Source organism: Panthera uncia, assembly GCF_023721935.1.
Source record: "Panthera uncia isolate 11264 chromosome D3 unlocalized genomic scaffold, Puncia_PCG_1.0 HiC_scaffold_8, whole genome shotgun sequence".
Taxonomy (NCBI): domain Eukaryota; kingdom Metazoa; phylum Chordata; class Mammalia; order Carnivora; family Felidae; genus Panthera; species Panthera uncia.
The window spans coordinates 85,132,283-85,144,436 of NW_026057586.1; the positions used below are offsets into that span (position 1 = coordinate 85,132,283).

The window sequence follows — 12,154 nt, forward strand, 5'->3', positions numbered from 1 at the left end:
GACCTGAGCCGAAGTTGGACGTTTAACCGACTGAGCCACCCAGGCGCCCCAAGAACAGTTTTAGAAAAATAGGCTCTTTCCTTTGTAGATTTCCAGTGCAGAATCTTACCACATCCCCCACGTCTCAGAAAACAGCCATTCAGGAACACCCTTCTGATTTCACACAGGTTGTACAAAGGGCTCCCTATTACAGCACCAAAAGTGCATTATGGGCTTGAGCTGGTAGGTATTCCAGCTGAACGAGCACTCCACCCTGGGGGTGTTGTGTTGTGAGACAGCACTGGAAGAAAGAGATCCAGTCGCGGTGCTTACATTGTCCAAGCCAGCGGCTGTCAACCCTGGGTCCCAGAACATGGATGGATTAGACCCCTCAGACCGCATCCTTGACATTGAGGCTTCATCTTGTATGGGCCCTGGTAACTAAACAAAACAAAAAAATTGGTAGAGCCCCCACAGCAGAGACCTTAGCAGTAGCCACACAACAAAGGCATGTGGCTTCTCACCTGGCAATTTTTCTAGTTTATTCTGCAGACTGACGCATGGGTGTGAAAGTGTGCAGTGCTAAAGGAAGCTCCCTGTCCATCCGTGGGGTCTGGACAAACATGAAAAATGACACATCCACGTGGCAGACGGGTCCTCCATTTCGCACTATTACATCTGGTGCTGAAAGAGTCTTTGTTGTGGGGCACTGTCCTGGGCATTGCAGGATGTTGAGCACCATCCCTGGAACCTACCCACTGGATGCCAGTAGTAGTGGTGACAACCAAAACACCAAAATGTCTCCAGACGTTGCCAAACGTCCCTGGGGGGCGTTGAAACCCACTATCTTCCGTACTGATGTGGAATCGTTTCCAGGGTATTCTAAGAAAAGGAAGGCACAGCATAGCACATATATAGTATGCTGCCATTTATGTAAAAAAAAAAAAAAAAGAAAGAAAAAATATATTTTGTTACATAACCGCATGTATATTTATAAACCCTTTCAGGAAAGACACCCAAGAAACTGGCAACACTGGTTGCTCGTGGGGAAAGGGCAGCCAAAGGTGGCCAGGGGAAGGGAGATTCCTCAATACACCTGCTTTTATACTCCGAGAATAAACTAGCGGCAGTCAGTTTTGAGAACCACTGCGCAAAAGCAACGTTATCTTGTCTGATCATTATTTTCAGCATTGTGGAAACACTGTCCCCGTGAACCCTGCAAACCAACTGATGGTTTCTCAGCAAACCAGGGGAGAAGGTGTAGAACGTGGACCCGTCAGATGTACTTGAGCGCTCTGTTAGCACGCGCTGCCTCTCTCAATCTGTCAGCACCCAGCCTGTGCCCTGGGTCCTCCGTGGGTAGAGAGAAAGTGCTATTTGGGCAAAACCCCAACTCAGCAGATGCAGGCTTCTGGCTCTCCGTCTGCCACCACAGCCCCATGAGTCAGCCAGACGTGTAGTCCCCAGACTACCTCTCCACCCACTGCCCTCACCCTGGCACTGGTAGCTCTACTCCCCACCCCCATGCTGCACCCCCTAGGCTCCCCAACCCCCTTCCACATCCGCTCTGGGACACTTGTCTTCTTTACAGGGGACCGTGTTTGATGGATTGGAGGCTAAAAGAAAAAAAGGGTGGGGGGGAGCGAACGAGAAATGAGAAAGGCTGCAATGTCTCATCCTTAGCAACTTTGGTTAGCACTGCAGAACTCACAGCCGATTCCAAGGCACTCGCTACATGCTCTAGGCAGTATCCGTAACAAGGTGCAAAAGAGAACCACCAGCTCTTGCAAAGTTGTGTCCGGTTTCCGGGTGGGAGGACGCTGGTCCTTAGCTTCTGTTGCTTTGCATCTGAGTGGGGCCAGCCCGTCTGGTGACTTTGGGGGCCCGGTTTGTCTAATGGATGCATCCTACGTATTATGCTACCACCGCTGACAATTCCATGAATGAGCTAATGAATACCACTTCCCTGCCTCCCACTTAAGTACGACAAACAGGTGAACAGAACCTCTACACACACAGTTTCATACAAAGCAAGTCAAACAGCAATTATAGTGGCATGTGATGTATTTGGCTTAAAGAAGCTTGTGTTACTGAAGTTAATGCAAAAGTCTGGCCTCTGCTCATGGTTATTATTAAATATATATCCTAAGAGATCGGTCATCTATTATAAACGGTGATAGCCCTGGGTATAAATAAACATTTCTTTAGAGTTTGGCATCAGTTTTTCAGTGTGCTTCCTCAAAGGAGACAGTCTGTTTGAGGGATCAGTCTTGAGGGTGCATCTGAACCGAGAGGTGTGCAAGGTAGTGACCCCTGCCAGGTTCCACTGCAGGTGCTGACGGTGGACAGTTCAGGTCCAAAGGCAGAGGTGGGCTGCGGTCACAGGTGCTGCAGGGCTTCCTGTCCTTGCTCCGTGTAACCGTCATCACGGTGGGAGTTGACCCACTGGCCGAAGGACTCCTGGATGTGCACGTTTCTCTGTGTGTTGGCCAGACGCTTCTTATCTCGGGAGAAGAAGCTAAACCTTTTGAAAGGGAAAGAGAGAAATGAGAGCCTGACTTCGCTGTGCACTGTAGCGTTTTTGCAATGCCAGGACGCACAGCAGCAGACGTGGAAGGAAGCAGATCAATCCAAGGTGTGAAAGGAGAGGTAGGGGTGCGGGTCAAAGTTACGTGAGAAAGCAGCAGGGGATTCTGCATGTCATTGTCACCGCACCTTGGAGGTGACACAGTGTGAACAGGGCATATGCAACTACTGATGTGTGATGTATCTCATCTCTTACTTAAGCACTGCTGAGGGTCTGTCCTCATTATCAGCGGACATAAAAAAAAAAAAAATGACTAGAAACACACGTCTGGAGTCTCTTTACCCTAACGATGCAGAGAAAGTAATGACTGAGAGCCACCTAGAATTTAAGATGATTCCGACATAAAGAGACAAATGTTTTTCCTTGAGGTAGTTACGTAACGTGAATCTGGAAACTACAAAAGCAGCACATCAGGGCCCAGATTCCCTGGATATTACTGCTAGAGAGGAGTCGGGAGTAGTTATTTTAGAAGAATGAGACAACCAAAAACAGTAACGGTGGACACAGTTCTGTGATTAAACGCTGTGAAAGCCGTCTGCCAATGAGACTGGGGAAACCGTCGGTTTACGGGGTTGAAAACCGACTTAAGGGCGGAAGCCTTTAGACCTTCGCACAGCGACTTGCTGACCGCAGTGGCCGATGTAGACCAAGGGGTCTTTTTAAAACAGCCGTGACTGCCGATCACTGATCAGAGTGAAACATCTGATGCCTAAAAGACGAAGGCAGAAATGACCGGCAAAAAGCTTATACACTGGCCCGTTGATTTTTTAAAATTTTATTTCAAGTAGGCTCCACACCCAACATGGGGCTCGCTCTCACGACCCTGAGATTAAGAGTCGCACCCTCCACAGACTGAGCCAGCCAGGCGCCCCGGAACTGGTCCATTTAAAACGAGGTCTGCCTTAGCTCCCCCTCCACAAAGACCAGGGCCCTCAAGTAAACCTGAGGTGGCCCACCTTGAATTTCTCCCAAAAACCTTGGCTAACTTGCCCTTCGATACTCGTGCTTTCTAATGAGATTCATTCTTCTCTCACCAAGTTCTGCTACTCTTCAATTTTGGTTTCTGAACTTGGCGAGAGAGATAATAGCTATGTTACGTTTCCCGGGGGCAGGAATAGGAATGCACCGCTGAGAAACTGAAGCTTCAAATCAACTATTTTTAGTTCCTCTGTCTGTTCACCTATTAGCTCCCCCCCCCGCCCCAGCTTGTAAGTGCTGTGGCCTATGGAGTTCAGTTTTAATCACATCTGGGCAAACATGATTTTATTATTCTGTGATTCCTGGACCCTATGGTCACCTCCTACCGGGAATAAAGTGGTCTTTCACTGTAAAGCTGGGGCAAGCCAAGTGTATCTGGAGAAATTCTCCCTGCCAGCTAAAGGCTCTTTTCTCTACAACAGACATGCGTCCTGACACACAAAGCCACAATTTTCATACCGGGTTATTTGCGAGCTCTCTCCATAGTGTGATCAGGGCGATTAGCTGGCCAAAAATACAGCAACACATCACTGCCACATGTTACCTCTACCTGACTCAAGCAGGAAAGCCACATGCCGCTTCCTGTCCGAGGGGACCCAGAGAGACACAAAGCGTTGGTCCCCCCCTCGCGGGATCAAATGGCTTTCTGACGATGGCTCGGCGAAACAAAGCGGTTTAGAAAGCTAGGGCGTGAAGGTCGAACACGGCATTAGTGTCATTCGGGGGTTGGGGGGGGGGTGGTCACAGTGGGCGTTGATTACTGACCCGTCACTTAAAGGACCTTCTTTACTGGATCACGGACAAGGTGATTTTTAGAACGGAAACGAGAAAAGACAAAAAGAATGATCGGTGACAGAGCCGAGAATTCCGCAGCTGCCCTCGTGCAGATCGAGACTCACGGGCACAGGTCTGAAATCACATTCCACACACGCGCGGGTGGGGGCCATGCAGCTGGAGTGGCCAAGGAAGACAGGCCGGCCTTGGCAGAGCCTCAGCACACATTCCAAAGGCACAGCTCAGAACGCAAGCAGAAACACACACAGTGCCTACGAGGGAAACGAGTCGTCGGACAGGTTGCAGTGTGGGGTCATCTATTATCAGTCCCGCTGCTACCATGGGCATTATGGCTGTAAAGATCCTGGTTAGGAAAGTACAGATAGACACAGAGAAGATAAAAACAGAGGAGGCATGAAAAACAAACACATTCCACGCACAGACCAGCTGAAGGGTTTGCTTATAGTAGGCGTTACGGATGGAACTGTGTCCCCCCCCCCCCCCCCCACAACTCATGGTGAAGTCCTCCCATGACCTCGGAAAGCGACCTTATTTGGAGGAGGTAACAAGAGAAAGTTCTACTAGAGAAGAGGGGATCTTTTTTTTCCCTTTAATTTTTTTTTTAATGTTTATTTTTGAGAGACAGCATGAGCAGGGGAGGGGCAGAGAGGGAGATGCAGAATCCGAAGCGACTCCAGGGTCCGAGCTGGCGGCACAGAGCCCAACGCGGGGCTCAAACTCATGAACCGAGGGATCATGACCTGAGCCGAAGTCGGACGCTCAACCGCTTGAGCCACCCAGGCGCCCCGAGAAGAGCAGATCTTTATAAAAGGGGGAAATCTGGACACACACACACACACACACACACACACACACAGGGGGGCCGTTCTGTGAAGATGAAGGCAGAGATCCAGGTGATGCCTCCACATGCCAGCAAAGGCCAAAGATCGCCAGCAAACCCCTGAAGCTAGGAGAGGCACGGAACATTCTCTCTCGGTCCTCCGGGGGAACGGGCCCTGGCCACCCCTGGCTCCGGGACTCTCAGCCTCCAGGAGGGTGAGACAAAGCATTTCTGTCGCTGAAGGCTCCCAGTTGGCAGCTCTTTATTAAGGCAGCCCTAGCAAAGTCACGCAACACCGAGGGAAGACAGGGTCGGCCTCGGGGCTGAAAAGCAGGCCTGGGTTTGGGAAAGAAGGAGTCAAAACCCGCTGTAGCTTAGTGGGGACACCCTCGGTGTCTTCCAGCAAAACTCCCCCACTACCATGCACCGCAGGCCCCGTGCCCCGAAGAAGGCAGCCGGCGCGGTGGGGGGGGGGGGGGGGTCCAGGAGAGAAGACGAGTGGGCGGGGCAAAAGGACTGAGGCAGAGCACGTGCACGGGCCACCCCCGCTGCTAAGTCAGAGCTGACACCGAGTTCTCGTCCGTCCCTGGTCTTGGCAAGGAAAACGAAGAAGAAACGACACTCAAGTCAGAGTCAGAGCTTATTCTGAACAATTTTGATTTTTTTTTTTTTTTTTTTTTTTAGATGCGGGCGGGGAAAAGATAGAATGTGAGTGTCTAGTGAGGTTTGGGATTATCTGTGTTTGGATTTACCTCTGATACACTTCAAAAGGCAGCTGGGAGTTGGCATCCTGGCAGAACCACGTGGATCTTCTCACGGCGATGAGAAAAGGGGACACCTTTTGTCATCTGAACGTGCCCAATCCCCAGAGGCCGGGCTGTCCGGCACTGTTGGCTTTCCAGGGGCTCGACCTCTGCCAGGACCCCTCTTGGCATAACAGGGAGCCCCCAAAGACAGTCACTGTGGAGGATGGCCCCAGATGCAGGGTGAGATGTATGCCCGCCTGGAAATGCTGGGCTTCATTTGGGGTCCCATCAGGGGTCAGACTGGTGCACAGGGGCCTTGGGACACCTGGAAGGTTCCAGTCAAGTAACTATATGCTTCACTGAATGGACGGCCCCCTTCCTTCCCAGAAGCCTCCCTGTCCTCTGGAGGGACAGCCACTTCCTGGGAAAAGACTGGCTTGGGCACCTGGGTGGCTCAGTAAGTTAGGTGTCTGACTTACGCTCAGGTCACGATCTCATGGTTCGTGGGTTCGAGCCCCGCGTCGGGCTCTGTGCTGACCGCTCGGAGCCTGGAGCCTACTTCAGATTCTGTGTCTCCCGCTCTCTCTGCCCCTCCCCTGCTTGTGCTCTGTCTCTCTCTCTCTCTCTCTCTCAAAAATAAATAAGCATTAAAAAAAAAAAAGACTGGCTTTTTTTGGTCAAAAGTTTATGTCTGAATATGGTGTGGCTGGCTTTACCTTCTCCCTCCCCACTGATTATTTCTGGAAGATGCAAACCAAATGCAGTTCTAACAGTGGCATTTCAGGCAGTGCAATGGGCGGCTGTGAGGAAGCTATTTCTGGGCTGAAGCAAGGAGGGCGGTGGGTAGGAGGACAGGGACTAGTGTCTGATAGTTGGGTGGCTGCCTCCTCTGAGGCCAACCTCTCGGGCGCATGAGAACCGTTGCCTGCGCGCTGCCTCCCTGGCCGGCCCCTCCGCCCCTGCTCAGCAGACAGCTGGGTGCTGAGGCCACACAAAGGGGGCGCTGGTGCCTGGTGGCCGCTGGGGACAAGACTGGAGTCACTCAGCGCTCCCTCGTGACCTTCCCAGGCAGTGCCAACCTGGACTCTCTGGCCGGCAGCTGCTCAGTCACAAGCTTTTCTTGGACCGTCTTCTGGGCACAGTTTTAACTGGTGACAGGAGTTTCTGGTTCCCTTCGCCGGTTCAGCCCAGAAACGTAGACGCTGACGTCCCTGGCTTGTGGTGCACTTGGGACAGAAGGGACTGGGCCGTCGGCCCACAGCTGGTGACTCAGGAATGGGGCAAGGAAACGGGCGGTGGGAGGTCCACAGAAGGCACGGTTCAAACCCCATCTCTGACCCTTCCCAATGGTACGATCTACATGAACTCAGTGGGCTTCTCTGGGCCCGATATTCATCTGAGAAGTGGGGCTAAGTCTCCCAGCTCTGAGTCTCTGACCAGGGGGAAGATACCTCAGTGGAGCCCCTCCAGACCTCGAGGGTAGGTACTGCTCACTCACTGGTGGGTGGAAAAAACCGGTCAAGGGCATGAGGTTGAGCTAGGAAGCAGCCAGGTCCTGTACTAAAGAGGCTGTGTGATTCCTATTCCACCAAGGCAAGGACCGAGGGACAAGCAGACCCCGATGGGGGCCAGAGGTGTGAGGGACGGGAAGGGAGGCGGGCATGAAACGATCTTAAGAGCCCCATTCCCTGCCCCAGCCCCAGGAAAGATTCGTCCCGGCCCCTGGCTCTGGGCTCACGGGCCACACTGACAGTTCTCAGTCAGCAGCCGAGGTGGACAAAGGCGACCAGTGTCCTGCCTGGGCTGGTCAAAAGCCTTTTGTGCCAGTCTGATCTTCTAGTCATCCCCTAGAAGGCCGGGGTGGCCACGGGACTGGCCACCTGCACCCTGTGGACCGGGGGGTTCTGATGTCTCTCTCCCCCTCTGTGTGTTTCTCGCTCTCTGGCTCCCCAATTCCAGCGGCTTCTCTTCCCAGTCTCGGAGCCCCAGGTCTTGCTGAGCAGACAGAGGCCACAGTGAAGGGGAGAAGGGCCCAGAGTCCTTTGCAGAACAGTCTGGAAAAAAGGATTAGACACCACAGCCTATTCAGGTGTGGGTAGACGGACCAGTGGGAAGAAGACTGTTGGCTCATTCTGATAACTCGTCTCTGCATTTTATCCAGTTTGGGATATGCAAAAGCCCCTCTTAATTGTCTGCTTGCGAGTAAAGGGGGGCTGGAGCAGGAAACTCTAGCACCGAGGACAGCCCCGCTTGGAGGGCAGGCTTACAGCTGCGTACATCCTAGGGTTACGGCGCTAGAGGCGTTAAAAGATTTGTTTTTAGTTTATTTTGAGAGAGAGACAGAGAGAGTGAGTGGGGGAGGGGCAGAGAGAGAGAGAGAGGGGGAGAGAGAATCCCAAGCAGGCTCCGCACTGTCAGCACGGAGCCCGATGCCGGGCTCGAACTCACGAACCGTGAGATCATGACCTGAGCTGAAACCAAGAGTCAGACGCGTAACCCACTGAGCCACCCAGGCGCCCCTAAGAGGGTCTGATTTTTAAAGACCTGGCAACGAGTCGCTGAAGGAAGCACAGGCCTGGTCTCTCGGTCCTGCCCCTCCTCAGCCCAGGGGCGGATTATGTGGGCTCGTGAACTTTGTCTCAGCTTCCCCAGGTCTTAACCCAAAGTTGTAGCTACTGAAGCACAAGGTCAATGATGCTCATTCCTACACGTGTGTGTGGGGCTGGCAGATGGCTGAGAGTTCAACAAAAGTCAATCCCATTCCCTAGCGCTGGATGAGAAACGCTAACCAAGGGTGAGAGTCTCCCTGGGTACTGAGTACATCATAAGACTTCAGACTGGAGGACCCTCACCCCCATGATGAGGCCACAACGGACACCCAATCCTTCTGTCCGCCCAGCCCTGTGAGCCCCGTGGGACCTGTCCTCCCCCCTACTTCCGGTCCATCTGAACCAGCCTCAGGCATGCGGAGGAGACCCAACCCGGCTGATGGATATACTGTCCTGTGATTGGCTTACGGGCCACGTGACCCGGTCTGAGCCAATGAGACTTGATTCCGTGACTCCTGTGGAAGACTCTCTTCCCACCGGAGTCTCAGACAGAAGAAAGCAGATGTTGCCACCCTGAGGGACAGTGTGTTCAGGAAAACAGCCAGAGGTGGAGGGAATGAGGCAAAGGCCTGATGACAAGGCCTGGATCCAGCCGAGCCTGAAGCCAGTCCGACCTGGGAATTTTTGGTCCCTTAGCTCCCGGTCTTTCTTCAGTTACTTTGAGTTGAGGTTCAATTGCCAATGTTATTACTAATTAATACATGGCCAAACAGTGCTGGGACTCAGGGGAAGCCTTTCTGGTTCCAAGTTCCACCCTTCCGTAAGTATTTACGGCTAACCAGAACTGGGGACTCCACACAGGGATGGAGGGCCAAGCAAATAAGCACCGTGAGGCTGGCGAGAGAGGCTTGGGAAGGGGCCACGCGTTCACGCACATGCTCCAGAGGGCGGCCGGCCTTTTCCAAGAGCAGTCACAAGGCGGCACGTGTCCTGGTTTCCCCTCCCGGCCACCAATGCTGAGCGTTCACAGGGTGAGGGCTAGCCGAGGATTTCCTAACGTAACTGGCTTTTTAAAGGGTGAGGTCCCCGAGTGACACCCCAGCGCCCCTCCCCACACACTCCCGGTGGCTCTTCGGACTCTTGCCACCTCCTTTCACAAAGCTTCTGCCAGAGTTTGGGAGAAAGAGAGGAAGAGGGTAGAGCCAGAAGGCCCGGAGGGAGGAAGACCCTCTCGGGAGAGACATCAAGGCTACAAGACAGCAGTGTGAGCACGCGTGTACCCTGCAAATAGTTCGAAACGTGGGCTCTGGGGCCAGGCTGCCCAGGTTTGAACCCTGGCTCTGCGTCTTAACAACTGAACGTCCTTAGGCAGCTGCCTTAGCTTCTTTAACTGTAAAACGGGAATGACAGTGTCTCTACCTCCCAGGGGTACGGTGGGGACTGGATTATCTGCAGGAAAAGAACCTGGCACATAGTAGGCCCTTAGCAGACATTAGCCAACTAGACCAGAAGTTTTAACCCTCTACCTAAAGGGCTGCAGGTGTCAATGAACCTGAAACCGTACGTGTGGTTTTCCTCTGCCCTCAGGGACAGGGTCTACAGACTCTCGGAATCTCAAAGGAGTCTTTTGATGTAGAGACGCACTGAAGTAGTTTAAAGTCTGCTTGAGGGGCAAGGCTGAGTTTCTTTCTTGTGTGCTCCCCACAGCAAACAGGGCCTGACTGCCTGCATGTATCATGCAGCAGTGAATACTTACTGGAGAGACGGGGGTGGTGTGGGAGTCAGCACGGAACGCACTGATCGAGCGGACCAGGGCCCAACCCTTCAGATGCTCGAATCTCTCCCACCAGTCTTACTTGCTGCCCAGTGACAGGCCCCCGCCGAAGCCCCGAGCCTTGGCTACAGGCCCCGCCCCCTTGCCACCCTCTCAGCCTTACCCCAACCTCTCTGCCCAGGGAGCCCCTGAAGGAACTCAGCATTCAGGTACAGAGATGAACTCAGAGTCGAGGGCCAGGCCCGATGTGCTCCGGGGTTAGGCCTGTCTCAGCAGGAGATGGTTAGTGACAAGCCTGGCCCTGGAGCAGGTGCCCAGAAGTGAGAGGCTGTGTGCACCACCAGGTCAGCCGTGAGCGAGCAGCCCCACACTCAGGAAGCACACCACTTACAGTCGCTTGATCCCAGACTCCGGCTGGGGGGACATTCTCGGGTGGGCGACCGGTGGAGGTTGGGGTATCCGATTTTCCTCTTCTATTTCTTCACTGGAAGGAGTTGAGAGGTGTGAGATAAGACAGTCAAAAATTCTGTAAGAGCTGGAATATTCTAGAAGGGTATTGTCTGATGGTCTGGGAGGGCTTGTACTAGGAAGAGGGGGACCGAGGAAGATGGCCATAGTGGCCTGTGCCCCGACAGTCTCTTTGCCTGGGGGGCTGGCCTCTTAGCAGTGGGCGTGGCCAGTGAAGAGAGAGGTCAGCCCTGGAGGCAACGCCTGTGGTCTCTTTGGCCCAGCTGGTCAAATGTGAAGAATTTCAGGAAAGGAACCCACAGCTCAGAAACGCAATCTTCAGTTTCCTCTGAAGAATCTTGCCACACAGAACCTGTCCTTGCCACATGCTATCTTCGTACCTTTGTGGTTTCTTCCATCTCAACACCTCCCATACCTGACTAGTACCCTATCCTTTAGGGAAGGGCCCAGTTCAAATGCCACCTCTGCCATGAAGTCTTCCTGGTTTCTACCCCATCCCTGAGAAGTAAACTCTCCCTTTGAACAGCCAGTGCACACAGCATCAGTAAAACTTTCTTATGTGCCAGGCTTACAGTGGGTTTTCAATAAAAATACATGGCACTGTGTTTTCTGTGCCTCTCGTCGTCCCTACTGGAGCAGGGACCACATCTGGTGCATCTGTCCTTCCTTCTGGCTTTCCGCTCAAGAAGTATTTGTTGCATACCGACTCTGTGCTAAGCTCTATCCTAAGTCTTGGGAACTTAGCCATGAACAAGACGAATGTGGTTTCTGGCCTCACGCTGTTATAGTCTGGTATGGAAACATACAATAAAACAAGCACATTAACGAACAGGATTTCAAAAAGACGGTGAAGGACTGTGAACTGAGTAAAGTGACAGTGACTGGGACAGGGCACTCCTTTGAAAGGGAGATAATGTGGAAGGAAGGCCTCTCGGAGGAGGTGACCTCTGACCTGAATCCTGGGTGACCAGCAGTCAACCATGGGAAGAGTCAAAGAGAATGTTTTCCCAGCTACAGGACCAGCATGTGCAAAGGTCCTGAGGTAGAAACAAATGTAGTACGTTTTGAGAAACCAATAGAGGGGTAGTGTGTATAAAGCTGAACCAGTATGTACAATCGAGGAACTGGATTTTAAATGTTATTTTAGTTTAACTCATTTAAACTTAAATAGCCACTCAGCTAGTGGCTTTCGTAGGAGACAGCGCAGCCCTAATATATGCAAGGAGGTCACTGGCCATGAACCGAATGAACAAATACTTAGGCTGCACAGCTCTACCATTTCTTATCTGCAAAGTTCTAACATCCAAAAAGCTCTAAAAACAAAAATTCATTTTTTGGTCATTCATTTGGTGGCAACACCTGAAAAACTCTCATGAGGCCGATGACAGTGTTTATCCCATGTCATATGAATAGTCACATCTTGGCCACAAAAATATTAGCGTGTTTGACTTGGGGGGG

General features: G+C 52.4%; 1 protein-coding gene across 1 annotated transcript in view; it reads right to left on the reverse strand.

Annotated features, from left to right (window-relative positions):
* Positions 1-1,834: 1,834 nt before the first annotated feature.
* The window catches only part of RILPL1 (Rab interacting lysosomal protein like 1), a 15,721-nt gene continuing 5,401 nt past the window's right edge, over positions 1,835-12,154 (reverse strand). The window contains exons 2-3 of the mRNA XM_049619588.1: positions 10,620-10,887; positions 1,835-2,503 (exon numbers count right to left, since the gene is read on the reverse strand). Of these exons, the coding sequence (XP_049475545.1) occupies positions 2,359-2,503; positions 10,620-10,887 (413 nt within the window). The 3' untranslated portion in view covers positions 1,835-2,358. The remainder of the gene's footprint in view (positions 2,504-10,619; positions 10,888-12,154) is intronic.